A 14,354-nucleotide genomic window follows, 5' to 3' on the forward strand; every position below is an offset into this window, starting at 1 on the left:
GCAGCTTGTTAGCTGGGGGATTCTCGCTAATGTCACTCATACGACACGTTGCACAGAGGCAAAGGCAGCAGAGCAGCAGCCCAGCAGCACAGCAAGTGGCAAGGCAAGCTCCACTCCACTTCACTCCTCTCCGCCAGCAGATAAAATATGAATGTCAACCGCTGGCGCATATAAATCAGAATGCTATCAGCTGATGACCCCATTCAGAGCACAGAGCGAACCAGAGCTTTTCAATAAAGCGTGTCAAGCATAAATCATTCAAGATATCGTCTCAATCGGCAGAAGGGAGAGAGTCTGGCTGGGAGAATTAAGCCATGGCAGAAAACCCCTTGACAAGCGGGCCAACAATAAGCGATAAGCATCAGCGCCATTGATTTTGCATTGAGGTTTTGGCCATGTGCTCTAGGGGCTTAAACAAAAGTGTCATAAATCTTGCAGCCGAGAAGCTCGACACACTGGAACCAATCTGAAGAGTTGCTGGCAAGTGCATTGTGGCCCCGTGACAAAGGGCTACTAATGCACGTAATACGTGCCCCTTCAAACGCTGGCAATTTCTGAAACCGGGCCAGAAAGCCAGTTCGAGTGCTAGGACGTGAGCCGGACACAAAGAACGTTGAGAAATCCGCTGCCAAAAGATCCTCAATCAGGCCACCCTTTTCGAAATTGATTAACTCGCTGCCGCCTGCGACAACGACTTCCTGCCTCATCCGTTAAACAAACAAACCCTTTTTAATCACACCAGCAACCACCTTTGGAGCGTAACCATAAACCGAAAAGAAGATTGATGACAAACAGCAAATTGCGCTCAATGTCGCATTAATTGAGGCAATGAGCGCATGAATAAATTCACGGATTTACACACCAGACCCAACCAAAAAAAAATGAAAACAAACAGAGAAAAACAAACCAAAAAAAAACAATGACAAGGCGCCAACATCTAAGCCACAAAAATGCGCTTTGAGCCAAGGTCGCTTACATCTTTTGACGGGCTGATTGCGTGATAAAGCGGTTGGCTAGCGCGCTGAAGATCGTCAAGAATTACTTAAGTGATTCTAAAGCTAATTTTTGAAAATGTTTTATTTATGTCGAAAGTAATTAGCATCGTTAAATGCTAATGGTAATGCAGGCTTTAAATTTTAAATGGAAACGAGGTTTTTTAGTTGCCATTCTAAAATTTGCTTATAATGACATGCAGTAAACCTTAAAATATTTTAGACTTAATGGGAAAGGGAGCTTTTTGAAAGAAATAGTATTTGGTCTGGTTGTAATCTTATAAATTGCACTTAAGAAAATACCCTTTACAATACTTTTATTAAATGGTGTAAGCAAAGCACACTTTACGTTTCTAAAAACCATCATTCCCCATGTTTCCGTAATGTTTTGAGTTCGTGCTTAATGAACACTGTTCACTGGGCTATACATTTTTTACAAACATAAATTTTGCCACTTAATATCTTATTTATGGCCATGGTCGGCTTACTTAGCACTTGCTAGTCAACAACTATGTGTATATACGGCCCTGCCCCTCTACAAATTTCTTGGCGCGTGTTACGAGGCTCTGGCCACCATCAAGTGTGGCCAAAAATCGGTTGGCGCATTAAAACCATCCATCTGAACAATCGGGCAGCAGCTGAGTGCTGACGGTGCTCGCCAGCCACACATAGCTTGGCAACACTGTAACACACCCAATTTGGCTTTCGGGCCTTTGACGCTGTCTATTAGCCGGGTTATGAGCAAATTACGGGAGCGCCGCAGCCATAACCAATGCCATGCCCCACAGAAATCCACAGCGGAAAAAAGCTAATTGCACCACAAACATACGTTGCGATTGGTGGTGCTGCACTCGGTGGTTCGGTGATTTGGTGGTTCAGTAGAGCGGCCTACGCTGCCTGCGGCCGTTGTTTAATATGCAACAAATCAACGCGCCAATTGTGGCGTAAAATATTTACATTGCCCCCCGCTGCGGGGTGTTTGCGACCCCAGCCCCAACGCCCCTGTGCCGGCAGCTGCTGGATTTTGCTGCCACTAGCTACTCTAAAGAGCTTCCTAATCCCATTTTTTTGCTGGGTGTGTGCTCCCATAATCTGTTTTATAGTATTTGTTATATGCTTTTAATAACTCATGGCCAACGTTTATTAGATCGTTTCCTGTTTTCAAGTACAGTTTATTTTTTTGTTCTAGATCTAGTTAAAGTAATAGATTGGTTGACCTACTTACCAGTAGGTAATTCAAAAATATTTTTATTTGAGACAGATAGACAAGATATTAATTTATGACATTGTTTTGGTAGTAGAAACTTGTTACCATTGTTTGGTAATATTTAAAGCTAAGTCGAAAAGAAAATCATGGAACCAACATTAAAATAATGATGTGCAAACAATGTTTTTATTTAATTTAACATAATTGAAATGAAGTACATTTTTTTTTAATATCTTAGAATAATATGTATAAAGTTGGCAGTATGCAACTATCCTCTGCTACTTATATCGTCCATAGAGGCTTTATATCCCCTGCAGTTTACTCATTTTTCAACGAGTAATCAGCTAGTCGGCTACCACAAATCCCGCTCCCCTTCACTCCCAGATTTTGTTTATTGCGTTTAATTTGCGCATTGTTTGTGTGGCTTTTGGGGATAATTGCAGGCATCAATTGCAGCAGCAGTAGCTCCCACTCAGACACACAGAGGAGCAATCAAATTGCCAGTGGACAGTGGCAATCAGATTGCCACAGACACCCACACGAGCCGCTGGAAAAATGTACAAAAAACCACAAACTGTTCCGTTTGGCTTACATTAAGTTTTCAGCCGCTTTTTTGTTTTGGCAGCTCCATAATCAACGTCCATTTCGGAGTGACCCCCTAACCCCACCTCGCAGCATTTGCTTTGGCCATTTGTTTGCTGTTTGTTTTCCGAGGTGGTGTTTGCATTGCTCGTCCGTGAGTTTGTGTGCCATTAATCTCCAGCATAGAACCAATCAGACAGCAACGCCAGAACACGCCGAATTATTCCCCACTGTTATTGATGATGTGTTGATTGGGTTCTGACAAACCAATCGCGGTCATGTGAACAACAATCAAAGTACAAAATTTCACTTTGAACTCAAGCCGCGAATGGGTGGGGGCTCTGAATGCCCCCCTGTGGGGGTGGAACTTACAGCCTGGACCCCGGTGCAGCCCATGTGTGCGGTCATAGGCGAAATTTGGGTCATGTTTGGCCGCTCATGTTGCCAAACCAAAACAAAAAAAAAAAAAACGAAACGAAACGAAACAAAACAAAAAAGTAGAAATAAACGAAACCCTAAGCCGAAATCATGCAAACCAGCGTGTGTCTAATGAATTTCCACCCATGTGTGGCTGCAGTTTTTTACCCGCCTAGCGGAAAAGTACTGGTCAAGATTTGTGGTCGCTGCAGTTACGCCAAAGTGCTGCCACTGCTACAAGAATAACGCCGACTGTCTGTCAATTGTTCGATATTTATGGAACATAAATCCAACCTGAAGGGTCATTCACTAATTGGGGTTTTTCGCTTATGGGGAGAGGTTTTTATGGTCGGCTGGCTTAGAAATGAGTCAGATGGGATCGTATTTCAAAGAAACCTCCGTTTTAGTCTTCTTTTACAGCCATCAGCAGATTAGCTTATGGGCTAGCTGCTTTTTATGTTCAGCTTAATTTTTGTTTGTCTCTTAGCTATCTTTCAGTGATTGAAATCATATTCGTAAGTTGAAATGAAATGGTACACTTTTAATTAGACTACTTTTTTGCTTTGTTTTTTACAAGTTTAAAAAACATTTAAATTTAATATACAATTAACTTATTTTTCATTCATTGTGTTTCTGTTGGGTAAAAATAAGTGCTTCCTTCGATGGATAATTGTGTTATGATATTTGAAGACATCATTTTGTTTTTAACTATATGTTTCAAAGTTTCCAAATAGAAACATTTCAACCTTACACACGTCAGTGAATCTGACCTTTGATTTCCTTGAATTCGCACATAATTATTTCCCTATAATACACAATCAAATCCAATTAAATAGGAATTCCGATTTATGGTGAACTTCCGTAACAACCCTCGCTGCGGCCAGTGCCCTTCCAACGGCTTGTTAAGTCACTCAAAATACGAAGAAAGATCTTTGCATTTATAATTTCATGCCAGAATTCCTCGATAAATTGATATATATGCTGGTTCACTTCACTTCACCGGCTGAACTGCGGTCCGACCATGGTCAGTGCCACGCCCCCTCCGGCCCATCGAGAGCCCGGCTAATGGCCTGGCCAATTGTCGCAAATTAGTGGAGGCCAGCCCAACACGCACACACGGTGGGAGCACACATGCAAACAGGTGAAGCGGAGTCAAGACAAGCCAACTGGAGTCAAGACAAACACCTAAAGCCCATCCACATGAGCACCCAAGCTAACGGTACCCGGGCCAGCAGAGTATGGCCAAGAAGATGGCAGAGAAGCCGGAGAGAAAGAACAGCTATAAAGAAGTTTACTGCTACAATTGGCAAATTGAAAATTGCTCGCTGGTGGCGGCGTTGGAGTCTCGAGCTGAAGTTGAAGTCGAAGTTAGAGTAGAAGTTGACCGGGCCAAGGCGGAAGCTTCGGACGAAAAGACCCTGAGCGGGCCCAAAGATAAGCACCCCTCCCCCCCAACATCCCCTTTTCCACCATCTGCGATGCGTTTGTCTGGCCAGATAAGCTGACATCCACGACGTGCCACAGACGATGATGCATTTGCCAAGGTACTCGCAAGTAGTTGCAGCCCCAGCTGCTGGAGTCGCCGCACCAGAGCACCAGACAGAGACGTTTCAATTTCAAACGAGAGAATCTGTGTTGACCGACTGCCGAACTTTAAGATACCCTAAACGAAGGTTTCTTGACTTTGACTCTTGATCCTCTGAAATACACCACTTCCCCAAATGTGGAATCTTGATTATTTTAATTGTTTGAAAATTATCCACTAAAGTATTTTAAAAAGTGAATTTTATAGAATTATTTTTTTCTTAACAAACAACAAAAATATCCAAATTGTTTTCAACCAAATTTGGCTTATTGGTAACTATAAATTAAGAAAAATAGAAACACAAATTTTCCTATGCCTAAAGGGTATGTTTTCAAGCACTTTACATTGTCCCATTACTATTATAATGACCGCAGCTGTAACTGTTATCTTGTCGAATTGGGATAAAAAATAAAATCAATGAATGAAAAATATAATAATAATGATAAAAAACTCATACAAATTTCTATTAATTTTTTGTATTATTCCTACTAAGTTCACATTCACAAAATATTTAATTCACTAAATATTTAATTAACTAATTTAAGATTCTATTAAATACAACTATGTAAATCAAGCTAAGAAATAACTGGTATTAAGCTACACTTAACCTCGATTGGTTAAGTGAATTATTTGGCCTCCTCGTAGAGAACGGGTTAACGCAAAATATTTAATTATTATATATAATAATAGCAATTTAAATAAATAAATTATATTAGTTTATATTAATTTTTTGTATTATTCCCACAAACTTCATAAGAAATCGCAATTAAAGAATCTATTAAATACAAATAAATAAATCAAGCTAAGGAAAACCTGTTATTAAGTTACACTTAACCTCTATTGGTTAAGTTAATTATTTGACCTCCTCGTAGAGAACGGGCTAACGTAAAATATTTAATTATTGTTTTGCTATTTTTAACGGTTTAATAAAAATAAATTAATTAACAAAATAAAATAGATAAGTAGTATGTATATAAAAAAATGTATTAATTCATTAGGATTACGTCTAATCTTTAATTGCTTCATATTTAGTATTAAGTAATCAACCTACCCTTCTAAGCCATAACTAAAAGGTATTCTTAAAAAGCAACAAAACGGTTTTGGTCGGGCCAATCTGGCAGGCAGACATTTTAATGAAGCCGCCGTCAGGCAGAATTTGAGGCAGCCACTCTTGGCCGTCTGGCTGGTAACGGTGCCAAGTCCACGGGTCTAACTATCTATCAGTCCACGCACCGGAGTCTGAGGCCAAAACGAATGACTTAAGCGACGAACCTGATGAGCTTAGCCAGTGCGTGCGATTACCTAAGCTCTGGACTTTGCTTTTTTGTTATGAGTAAACACTAAGAACTCCCAAATATAGGGCCTAAAATGTCACTTTCAACTTTCGCTACCAGTTTTCCCCGTCGTCACTTCAAACTTGACCCAATTCTGCGGGGAAACACCCACACAGCAATTTAAGACGGGTTCTCTATAATTAAAAAAGGCAGCAAACGAAATGAAATGTTAACTTCAAAGTCCACTTGATTTCCGAGCCACGCACTTGATTGGCACTGCCACACTGAAGGAGATAACTGGGCCCAGTCTGTTTAGGCGTTAATTGCGGGTTCTGGCAAATTACAGACTTGGCCAAGAGGCCAGAAACATGAAATGCACTTTCTCTTTGCCGCAGCGAAAAGTGAGTGAGATAAAATGGATTGTTTTGGATGGGATTGAATTGGATTGGATTGGATTGGGCCGAGACTTGAGTTGGATGTGCGAGGGCGTAATGCCAAAATCGATGGCAGCTGCTGCTTACCTTTTATTTGGTCTTCTAATTGCTCCCGAAAATCGCCGATCACATTACCACTGCAAAGAGAGAAGCGGGGAGAAACACATGAGTAAGCAAAAGAGAAATGCAAATTAGTTTGTGGAAATACTCAAGCAGACAATGAACTCCTCAACTCGATTCCCCTTATGGACTGAGCTCTTCAAAAGATCTCAAAAACTGCCTTTGCCGTCAGCCACATATTGACATTGTTTCCCTATTTATTTTAGACACGCTCACAAGGCGGCAACACATGTTACCCCGTTGTTCTGTAAGTGACTTCGATTTCGATTTGATTTATTGCCTGCAATTGTCGCGCACAGCCGAAAAGTGAAAACTTTCTGCCTTGGTTTTGTTCACTCTTGCTTTCGAAACTTTCAATTCGGTGACTTAATTTCTTTGCAGCGCCAGCGGGCTAATGAAATCGAACTGCCGCTTAACAATGGCAATAGCAATAGCACTTTTATTGTCAAAGCTTTGCTAAAGAAATTATCAAGTGCAGTTCGGCTGTGGCACTTTTACTTTCATTGTCGTGGAAGTGCTAACAAACGAACAAGCGGTCCCAAAACAATTTTCACTTGAGTGTGTAATGTCCATTTTCCTTTTAGCAACGGCTAATGAGCCAAAAATGCTTTTCGAACCCATTTCAATGGGCCGTCAGTCACTCACAGACCAAATTACCAAACAATTTCAATGTCTTTGAATGCGATGTGAAGTCGATTTTTATGGGAAAATGTTTTGCCATTGGAAATGAAATGAATATCCAACAAAGTGTGAACAACATTTTTAGTGTAAGAATAATGTATTACCGAAAAACAAAAGTGAAATACTGTCAAGCTAAAACAAACACTTTGTCTTTGATCAAAACCAATTGAAGAAAGCTTTAATTTTAACTAAAATAAAGTCCTAAAAACTCTAAGCTCAGCTTTGATTTTATTACAAATAGCAAAATATGTTAATTTATTCCCAAATTTCTAAACAAAACCGTTCCATAAGACTAAATGATCATTAAATGATATCATAAATATTTATACCATTGTGCCATGTCAACAAATCGTTGTGACAAGTTTATAGAGCTGTGTTGGCCAAACAAAACATTTATGCTTCTTTTGTTGCTTAAGGTAATCGTATTACGGTTTATGAGAACTATTATTACAAATTTGCTGGTAACTTTTTAAAACTATAATTTTTATGATAAATTCTTGCAGCGTTTTGCAACCATCTAATTGAAGTGAGAATTTTGTTATAAAACTCACTCAAGTATGACACATTTGGTATAATGAAATTACCGTATGCAAGAATTCCCACAACTTCTGAGCTGTCTGACAATGAGTGTTCCCAGCCGAGAAGACAAGGGCATAAATTGCAGTTGGCCAGTTTTGGTTCACTCTACCGTGGCGGCGACGGGGGCGGCGGTGTGGGCGTGGCTGCAATGGCAACTGCAACGAGTTTGCATGCAAAGCATGAAATTATCTGCAGTTGATCTCGAGTGGGGGGCAGCTCGGCTTGGACCTGGACATGTTTGCTACTCGAATTAAATAAACAACAAAAAACGAGGGCCAACAAAGGAGAGGCAGGCAAACGTATCAATTAGCAGGAGTCAAATACCCCAACCTAAAACGAAAACAAAGCGAACAGAGCTGGCCAAGAGAGTAGGTAATTGCATTACAAAATAATACAAATACCAAATTGTATTAGCAAGATTGCAGAATTTATAAATTACAAGAAAAGCTTAATAGCCCTAATAAATGTTTTCAGATTTTATACTAATTTACTTGAAATGTTGAACAGAGTTTTGAAAAAATTATGCTTGTTTTTTGAAGTACCATAGGTTGTAAAACAAACGGATTCGAAAAACCCGTCACATTTGTATCATTTTTTTTTTTTGTTTGGCGATCACTTGTGTTGTGCGACCGACACTCAGCACAAGGAAAATGTTCAAGAAACGTCAGACGAAGGTCAAGTCCTTTTTCCGCAGCGAGGACATGGAGCTGCGCCAGCTGCTGCTGCACACGGACAACGCCTTCGACTGCCTCATGGAGCTGGGTCACCACGGATCGGCGCAGTTCAACAACGTCTACGACGAGGACCGGCTGCTGAACAACCTCTACTCGCGCAAGGTGGCCCAGTGCCACGACCTGCTGCGTGTGGTGGAGAGCCTGCACAACCAGATCACCCAGCTGCATGTGAACGAGGTCTTCTACCCGGACGTGGATCGCGACGAGCGGATGCGGGAGAAGGATCTGGCCAAGTACGAGACCCGACTGAAGCGCATCCACGTGGAGGCCAGTGCCGTCACGGAGCACTACTACCGGCTGGATAACCGGCGGTACCGCATGATGGAGCACAGCTTCGCCATAGCCAAAGCCAACAAGTACATGACCGCGGACATGGGCAGCGAGCTGCTCTACTCGGAGAGCACGATGGTGGGCCTGGTGCAGGACGCCAGCGCGGCGGCCCATCAGTCGCAGCTGAACTACCTGATCGGCTGCATTCGGGCGGACAAGTTCTACAGCTTCGAGCTGCTGCTCTACCGCCTGTGCTCCTTCAACCTCATCGTTCGCTTTGCCGAGATGCCCGACCCGGTCTACGAGTACCACCATGGCCAGCGGCCGGAGAAGGTGCGCAAGTTTGCGCTCCTCCTGATGGCCAGTGCCACGATGCTGTGGCCCAAGGTGCTCAAGATCTGCGGCCACTACCACGTCAATGTCTACGACTGCCCGCGGTCGGCCAGCGAGCGGGAGGAGCGGGTGCGGGAGCTCAGCCAGGAGATAGTGAACGTCGAGAAGGTGCTCAAGGAGGCCGAGGCGATGCGCCGCCAGATCCTGGAGGTGGCTGGCCAAGACCTCTTCATTGTGCGGGTGAATCTGCGCAAGGCGCTCAGGGTCTACGACCTGATGAATCGCCTGCGGCTGGTGGGCGGACTGGAGGTGCCCCGCTATCTGCTGGCCGAGGTCTACATACCGACCTCGGATGTCGAGGAAGTGCGGAAAATCCTGCACAATACCTCCAGAATGAGTGGAGGCGCAGACAAGGACGTGGACGAGGACGAAGAGGCAGCAATAGGCAAAAGAATGAAACGGGACTTCCAGCCGGAGGAGGACATGTCTTCGAGGGCCATTCTGTTGAAGAAGAACCGATTGGTCAATCACATGCCGCCGACGTACTTTCGACTGAACAGGTTCACAAGGGGCTTCCAGAACCTCATCGATGCCTACGGAATGGCGGACTACAAGGAGCTGAATCCCGCTCCGTACACCATCATCACCTTTCCCTTCCTCTTCGCCGTGATGTTTGGCGACCTGGGACACGGCCTTCTGTTGATCCTGTTTGCCAGCCTGATGATTTGGAAGCACAAGGAGATCCAGAAGTACCAGATTGCCTCGACGTCCGAGAACGAGATCCTGAACATCCTCTTCGCGGGTCGCTACATAATCCTGCTGATGGGCATCTTCTCCGCCTACATGGGCCTCATCTACAACATCGTCATGTCCAAGGGGTTCAATCTGTTCGACTCCAGCTGGAGTTGTCGGTACAACGCGACCACGCTGGAGGACCACATGTCCCAGCTGACCCTAAACGCCGCCGATCCGAACTTCTACTCGGGCAACCCGTACCCCATCGGCATGGACCCGGTGTGGGCCGTGTGCGGCCAGGACTCGATCACCACCACCAACTCGATGAAGATGAAGCTGGCCATCGTGCTGGGCATTTCACAGATGATGTTCGGCCTGGGCCTGGCGGCCGCCAACTGTGTGCTGCTGAAGAAGAAGGCCGACCTGTTCCTGGTGGTCATCCCCCAGATGGTGTTCATGATCTGTCTGTTCTGCTACCTCGTCTTCCTGATCTTCTTCAAGTGGATGGCCTTCGGCGGTCACAAGCCGACGCCCTACAACTCGGCCTGTGCGCCCTCGGTGCTGATCACCTTCATCAACATGATGCTGATGAAGAACGAACAGCCGCCGGAGAACTGCCTGAGCGACATGTACCCCTTCGAGCGGCTGGTGGAGTACGCCCTGGTGGTGTTGGCCCTCTGCACGGTGCCCATCCTGCTGGCCGGCAAGCCGCTCTACCTGCTCCGCCGCCGCAAGCAGAAGCTGCGTGAGTCGCGCGACCTCAAGCCGATGCGACGCCAGACGATCCGGGAGATGCGCTCCACCATGCGCTACACCGATGACGACTACGGCGAGTCCGGCAAGGGTGCGAAGGGCGTCGACAACGAGGAGGAGTTCGAGATGTCGGAGATCTGGATCCACTCGGGCATCCACACCATCGAGACGGTGCTGGGCTCGGTGTCGCACACCGCCTCCTATCTGCGCCTCTGGGCGCTCTCGCTGGCCCACGACCAGCTGTCCGAGGTCCTGTGGCACATGGTCCTCAACAAGGGCTTCTCCAACAACCTGCCGCTGTACTACGCCGTGCCCATGCTGATGGCCTCCTTCTTCGCCTGGGCCGTCCTTACGGTGGCCATCCTGGTGATGATGGAGGGTCTGAGCGCCTTCCTGCACACCCTGCGCCTCCACTGGGTGGAGTTCCAGTCCAAGTTCTTTAACGGAGCGGGCGAGTCCTTCAAGGCGTTCGCTTTTCCGCCCTCCAACCAGCGGAGTTAGTTGTTTTGCCACATTTTTCCAAAACTTTAATATGCAAATTTATGGTTTGTGCACTCTTTTACTTTTTGCTTATGGAGTCATCACATATTTTTGATTTTGAAGGAATTTTCAAAATAAAGACTTATTTCTTCCATAAAATTGTTTGCTTGCTTAAATAAAAGCAAGCACTTTTTATATCTTTGCAATATCATCTTAGTTTTACTATAGGTTTGATCTTAGCTTTAAAATTTAATTGTGCCAACTAAAGATGTTTGCCGTGGTTTTAGAGTAGGATTTAGCATATTTATTTTGGATGGACCTTCCTTATTCGCTGCCCCTATCTTTTGGCAATTAACTGTGGCCAAGAGCAGGCCAAGAGCTACCCACGCCCGCTGCTGCGGACTTGGACATTCCTTTGCAATTAGCATTGGCCCGGCTCCATGCAAAAGGCCATAAACCAAAGCTGGCTTTAAACAATTTCCATTTGTTTGCTTTATGCCATTGCCAGCTGCTGTTGTTGCTGCTGCTGCCGCTGATGTTGCTGCTGTTGCAGTTGCAGTTACGACTGTTGCCGTGGCAGGCTTCCTTCCTGCCATGCGGGCGCTGGAAGTCGTCGACCCTTTGCCAGTATGGCTGCTGTTCTATTCCACTCCGCTGTTCTTCTTGTCGTGTACCCTGCTTTTTTGCCAAACATAAGGGTATATTTTTACTTGGCTTGGTATTGAAATTGCATGCCATAAATGTTGAAGCCAGAAAAATGGGCAGGAAGCCCCTTTATGATATTCAGAAGACTGAGATTGATTACTGTTCAACTTTTTTCAGCCTCTTTTGGCAATTAAAACTAGTAGCAGTTACAAACCTTTGTTGGCCTACCTTGTAGGTTTATAGCATGAGAGCAACAGAGGCAAAATATAATGAATATCCCTTAAGTGCTTATAAATTCATATAATTTTTTAAAAATTAAATAGTATTATTAAAAGTACTCATAAAAATAAAAATAAGTGAATTATATTAAGACGGAATTTAGATAATTTGAAATCAAAGATCAATTGTATTTTAGATTCCTAGCGAAAATTACCTTCGTTTTCCTTGAAATTACACCTATGTATATACCTTGTTGTTGGGTAGTTATTTGTCGAATTACTTTGCGGTATCGTTCTTGCCAGTTTTCCACACACTCACACAGTGGAGCATTTTTGTGTCTTTGCTGCTGTTGTTGCCGCTCTGTTTGCCATTAACACCCACGCCAGCAACTTTGGTTGCTGCTTGCTGGTTTCTAGTTGCTAGTTGCTGGTTGCTGGTTGCTGCTGCCGGGGCCCAAGACTTGGCATAAATTATGAACAGCAACCGATGACGCATGCAGGCCGACCTAAGTAGACTGGCTCGTGCATAAATAACTTTCGTTAGCCACATGGCCGGGTTGACTTGGCCTGACTTTATTAGATCGCAGCGACAACAACAGCACACCGCGGAAAGCAGAACTAACTCGGTGCCAGTAATGTGCAGTCAGTTTCATGACCAGAGCAGGTTTTGGGCAGCGAGCACTAACACTCTACGCAATTGCCAGCCCAAAACAGGCTCTGACTCTTTGGCCAGGGCTTTGGCTATAACTTTAAGCCGCAGCACGCGCCATTGTTTAGGTGGTGCAGCATAAAGCAGCAAAAAAGCAGCAAAAAGCAGCAAAAAAAAAAAAACAGCAGCGGGCCGGGTGGGTCAAGTTTGTTGCCCAAGTCTTTTGTTTATACTTTCGTTGATGCGGCCGCTGTGCGTGGCTCTAATGCTGGGCCCAATGGCCAACTGCTTAGCACTTTTATGGCCAACAATTGTCAAGTCTCTAAGGGGCTGCCGGGCCCAGATTGCATCCATGGCAGCTTAGAACAAATGCACAGAGAGAAACTGTGAAAGAGATTTACCTATCTATGTTCTGAAATATTTAAGAAGCTAAAACATTTCATATTCATTTTTTAGTAGTCATCTAATTTAAGCTCTTTTATTTCCAGAAAATGCATGCATATTTGTAGTAAAGTAAGCTAAAAAGTTTCTTGATCATATATAATTTAGTCTTTAACTATTATAATAGATTAAAAAGAATGTATTATGTTAATAGTCAATGTTCCGAATTATTTACGAAGTTCAACGATTTTAAAACAATTTTCAATAGTCATTATTCAAATAAAGCTTATATTTATTTCCCTAAAAAATGTTTAACTCTGTAAAGCAATTTGAAATAGTTTCTAGGCATCTACCACATTAATAAACTGATAATCAATAAGACAATAAAACATGTATTTTACTTGGGGAGAACAAAAATGTTTATGAAAAAATGAAAAATCTTCGAATTGCTGGCCAATTTTGTTAATATTTTCTCTCTGTGTGCACTGGAAGAAAAGCAAGGTCGCATTGTTGTCTGGGGAGAATCAATTTGAGACTTAAATGCGGATGGTTGTCCGTTTTCTGCTCGTCAGTCGCATCACGTCACGTCACGATCTCCGACTCATGCTCTTGGGTCGTCAGTTTTTTGAGTGCATTGCCGCTGTCCTTTAAAGGGTTTTGCCCATGGATGTTGCTGTTCCTGCTGCTGCTGCTCCCTTGTTGCAGTTGCATTTGCTGTTGTCATTGTTGTGGCAGTGGCAACGGCAGCTGCAACAGCAACAGCCATTGTTGGGACTGCTACTCTGTCTAGTTCTGCTTTTGGGCCTTTACATGCGCGGCCGTAACAAAAAAGGTGTTAAATTCAGCCCATGGTTGCTGGCCAAAGCGAACTGCAGGCCAAAAGCCACAGCCAAAGCCAAAGTCAATGTACTCCGAAGAATTCCCTGGCTCTGCAGAAGGACATTTCCAGCTCCAAACTCGGATTGTGAAGCACCTCAAGTGCTTGAACACAAGCTGGGCGAGCGAAAACCAAAATAAAAAACATACATTCAAATGAAGTCAGCATGATGAAAACATCATTCGGACAACAACCGAAAACAATAACATACAGATTTAACTGTAAACATCTGTGAACTATTAAGGCAATTAATTAACTGGCTTCACAATTTGTTGGCTTTGCACATTTTGGTCATTCGCTCGCCGGGCTGTCAAGTGGAAAAATGCCATTTAATTCCCCACAAACTGTGCATTGTTTGTGCTTTAATTAAAATTGTCTTTTGTTCATCTTCGTCTTCCTCTGCCTTTT

The 14,354-nt window shown here is 43.8% G+C and overlaps 2 protein-coding genes across 5 annotated transcripts in view; one reads left to right on the top strand and one right to left on the bottom strand.

Moving 5' to 3' along the window:
* The window catches only part of LOC108145150 (homeobox protein abdominal-A homolog), a 93,313-nt gene that overhangs the window by 47,680 nt on the left and 31,279 nt on the right, over positions 1–14,354 (bottom strand). For all 4 annotated transcript variants that reach the window (XR_005977027.1, XM_017270366.2, XM_017270365.2 and 1 more), the window contains one exon: positions 6,579–6,628. The gene's annotated coding sequence lies outside the window, so the exon portion shown is untranslated. The remainder of the gene's footprint in view (positions 1–6,578; positions 6,629–14,354) is intronic.
* Positions 8,444–11,292, top strand: LOC108145148 (V-type proton ATPase 116 kDa subunit a). Its single transcript, XM_017270363.2, has one exon. The coding sequence runs from the start codon at positions 8,522–8,524 to the stop codon at positions 11,195–11,197; it is 2,676 nt and encodes an 891-aa protein (XP_017125852.1). The 5' UTR covers positions 8,444–8,521; the 3' UTR covers positions 11,198–11,292.

The sequence above is a fragment of the Drosophila elegans genome, unplaced genomic scaffold (genome assembly GCF_018152505.1).
Source record: "Drosophila elegans isolate 14027-0461.03 unplaced genomic scaffold, ASM1815250v1 contig_133, whole genome shotgun sequence".
NCBI classification, from domain to species: Eukaryota; Metazoa; Arthropoda; class Insecta; order Diptera; family Drosophilidae; genus Drosophila; species Drosophila elegans.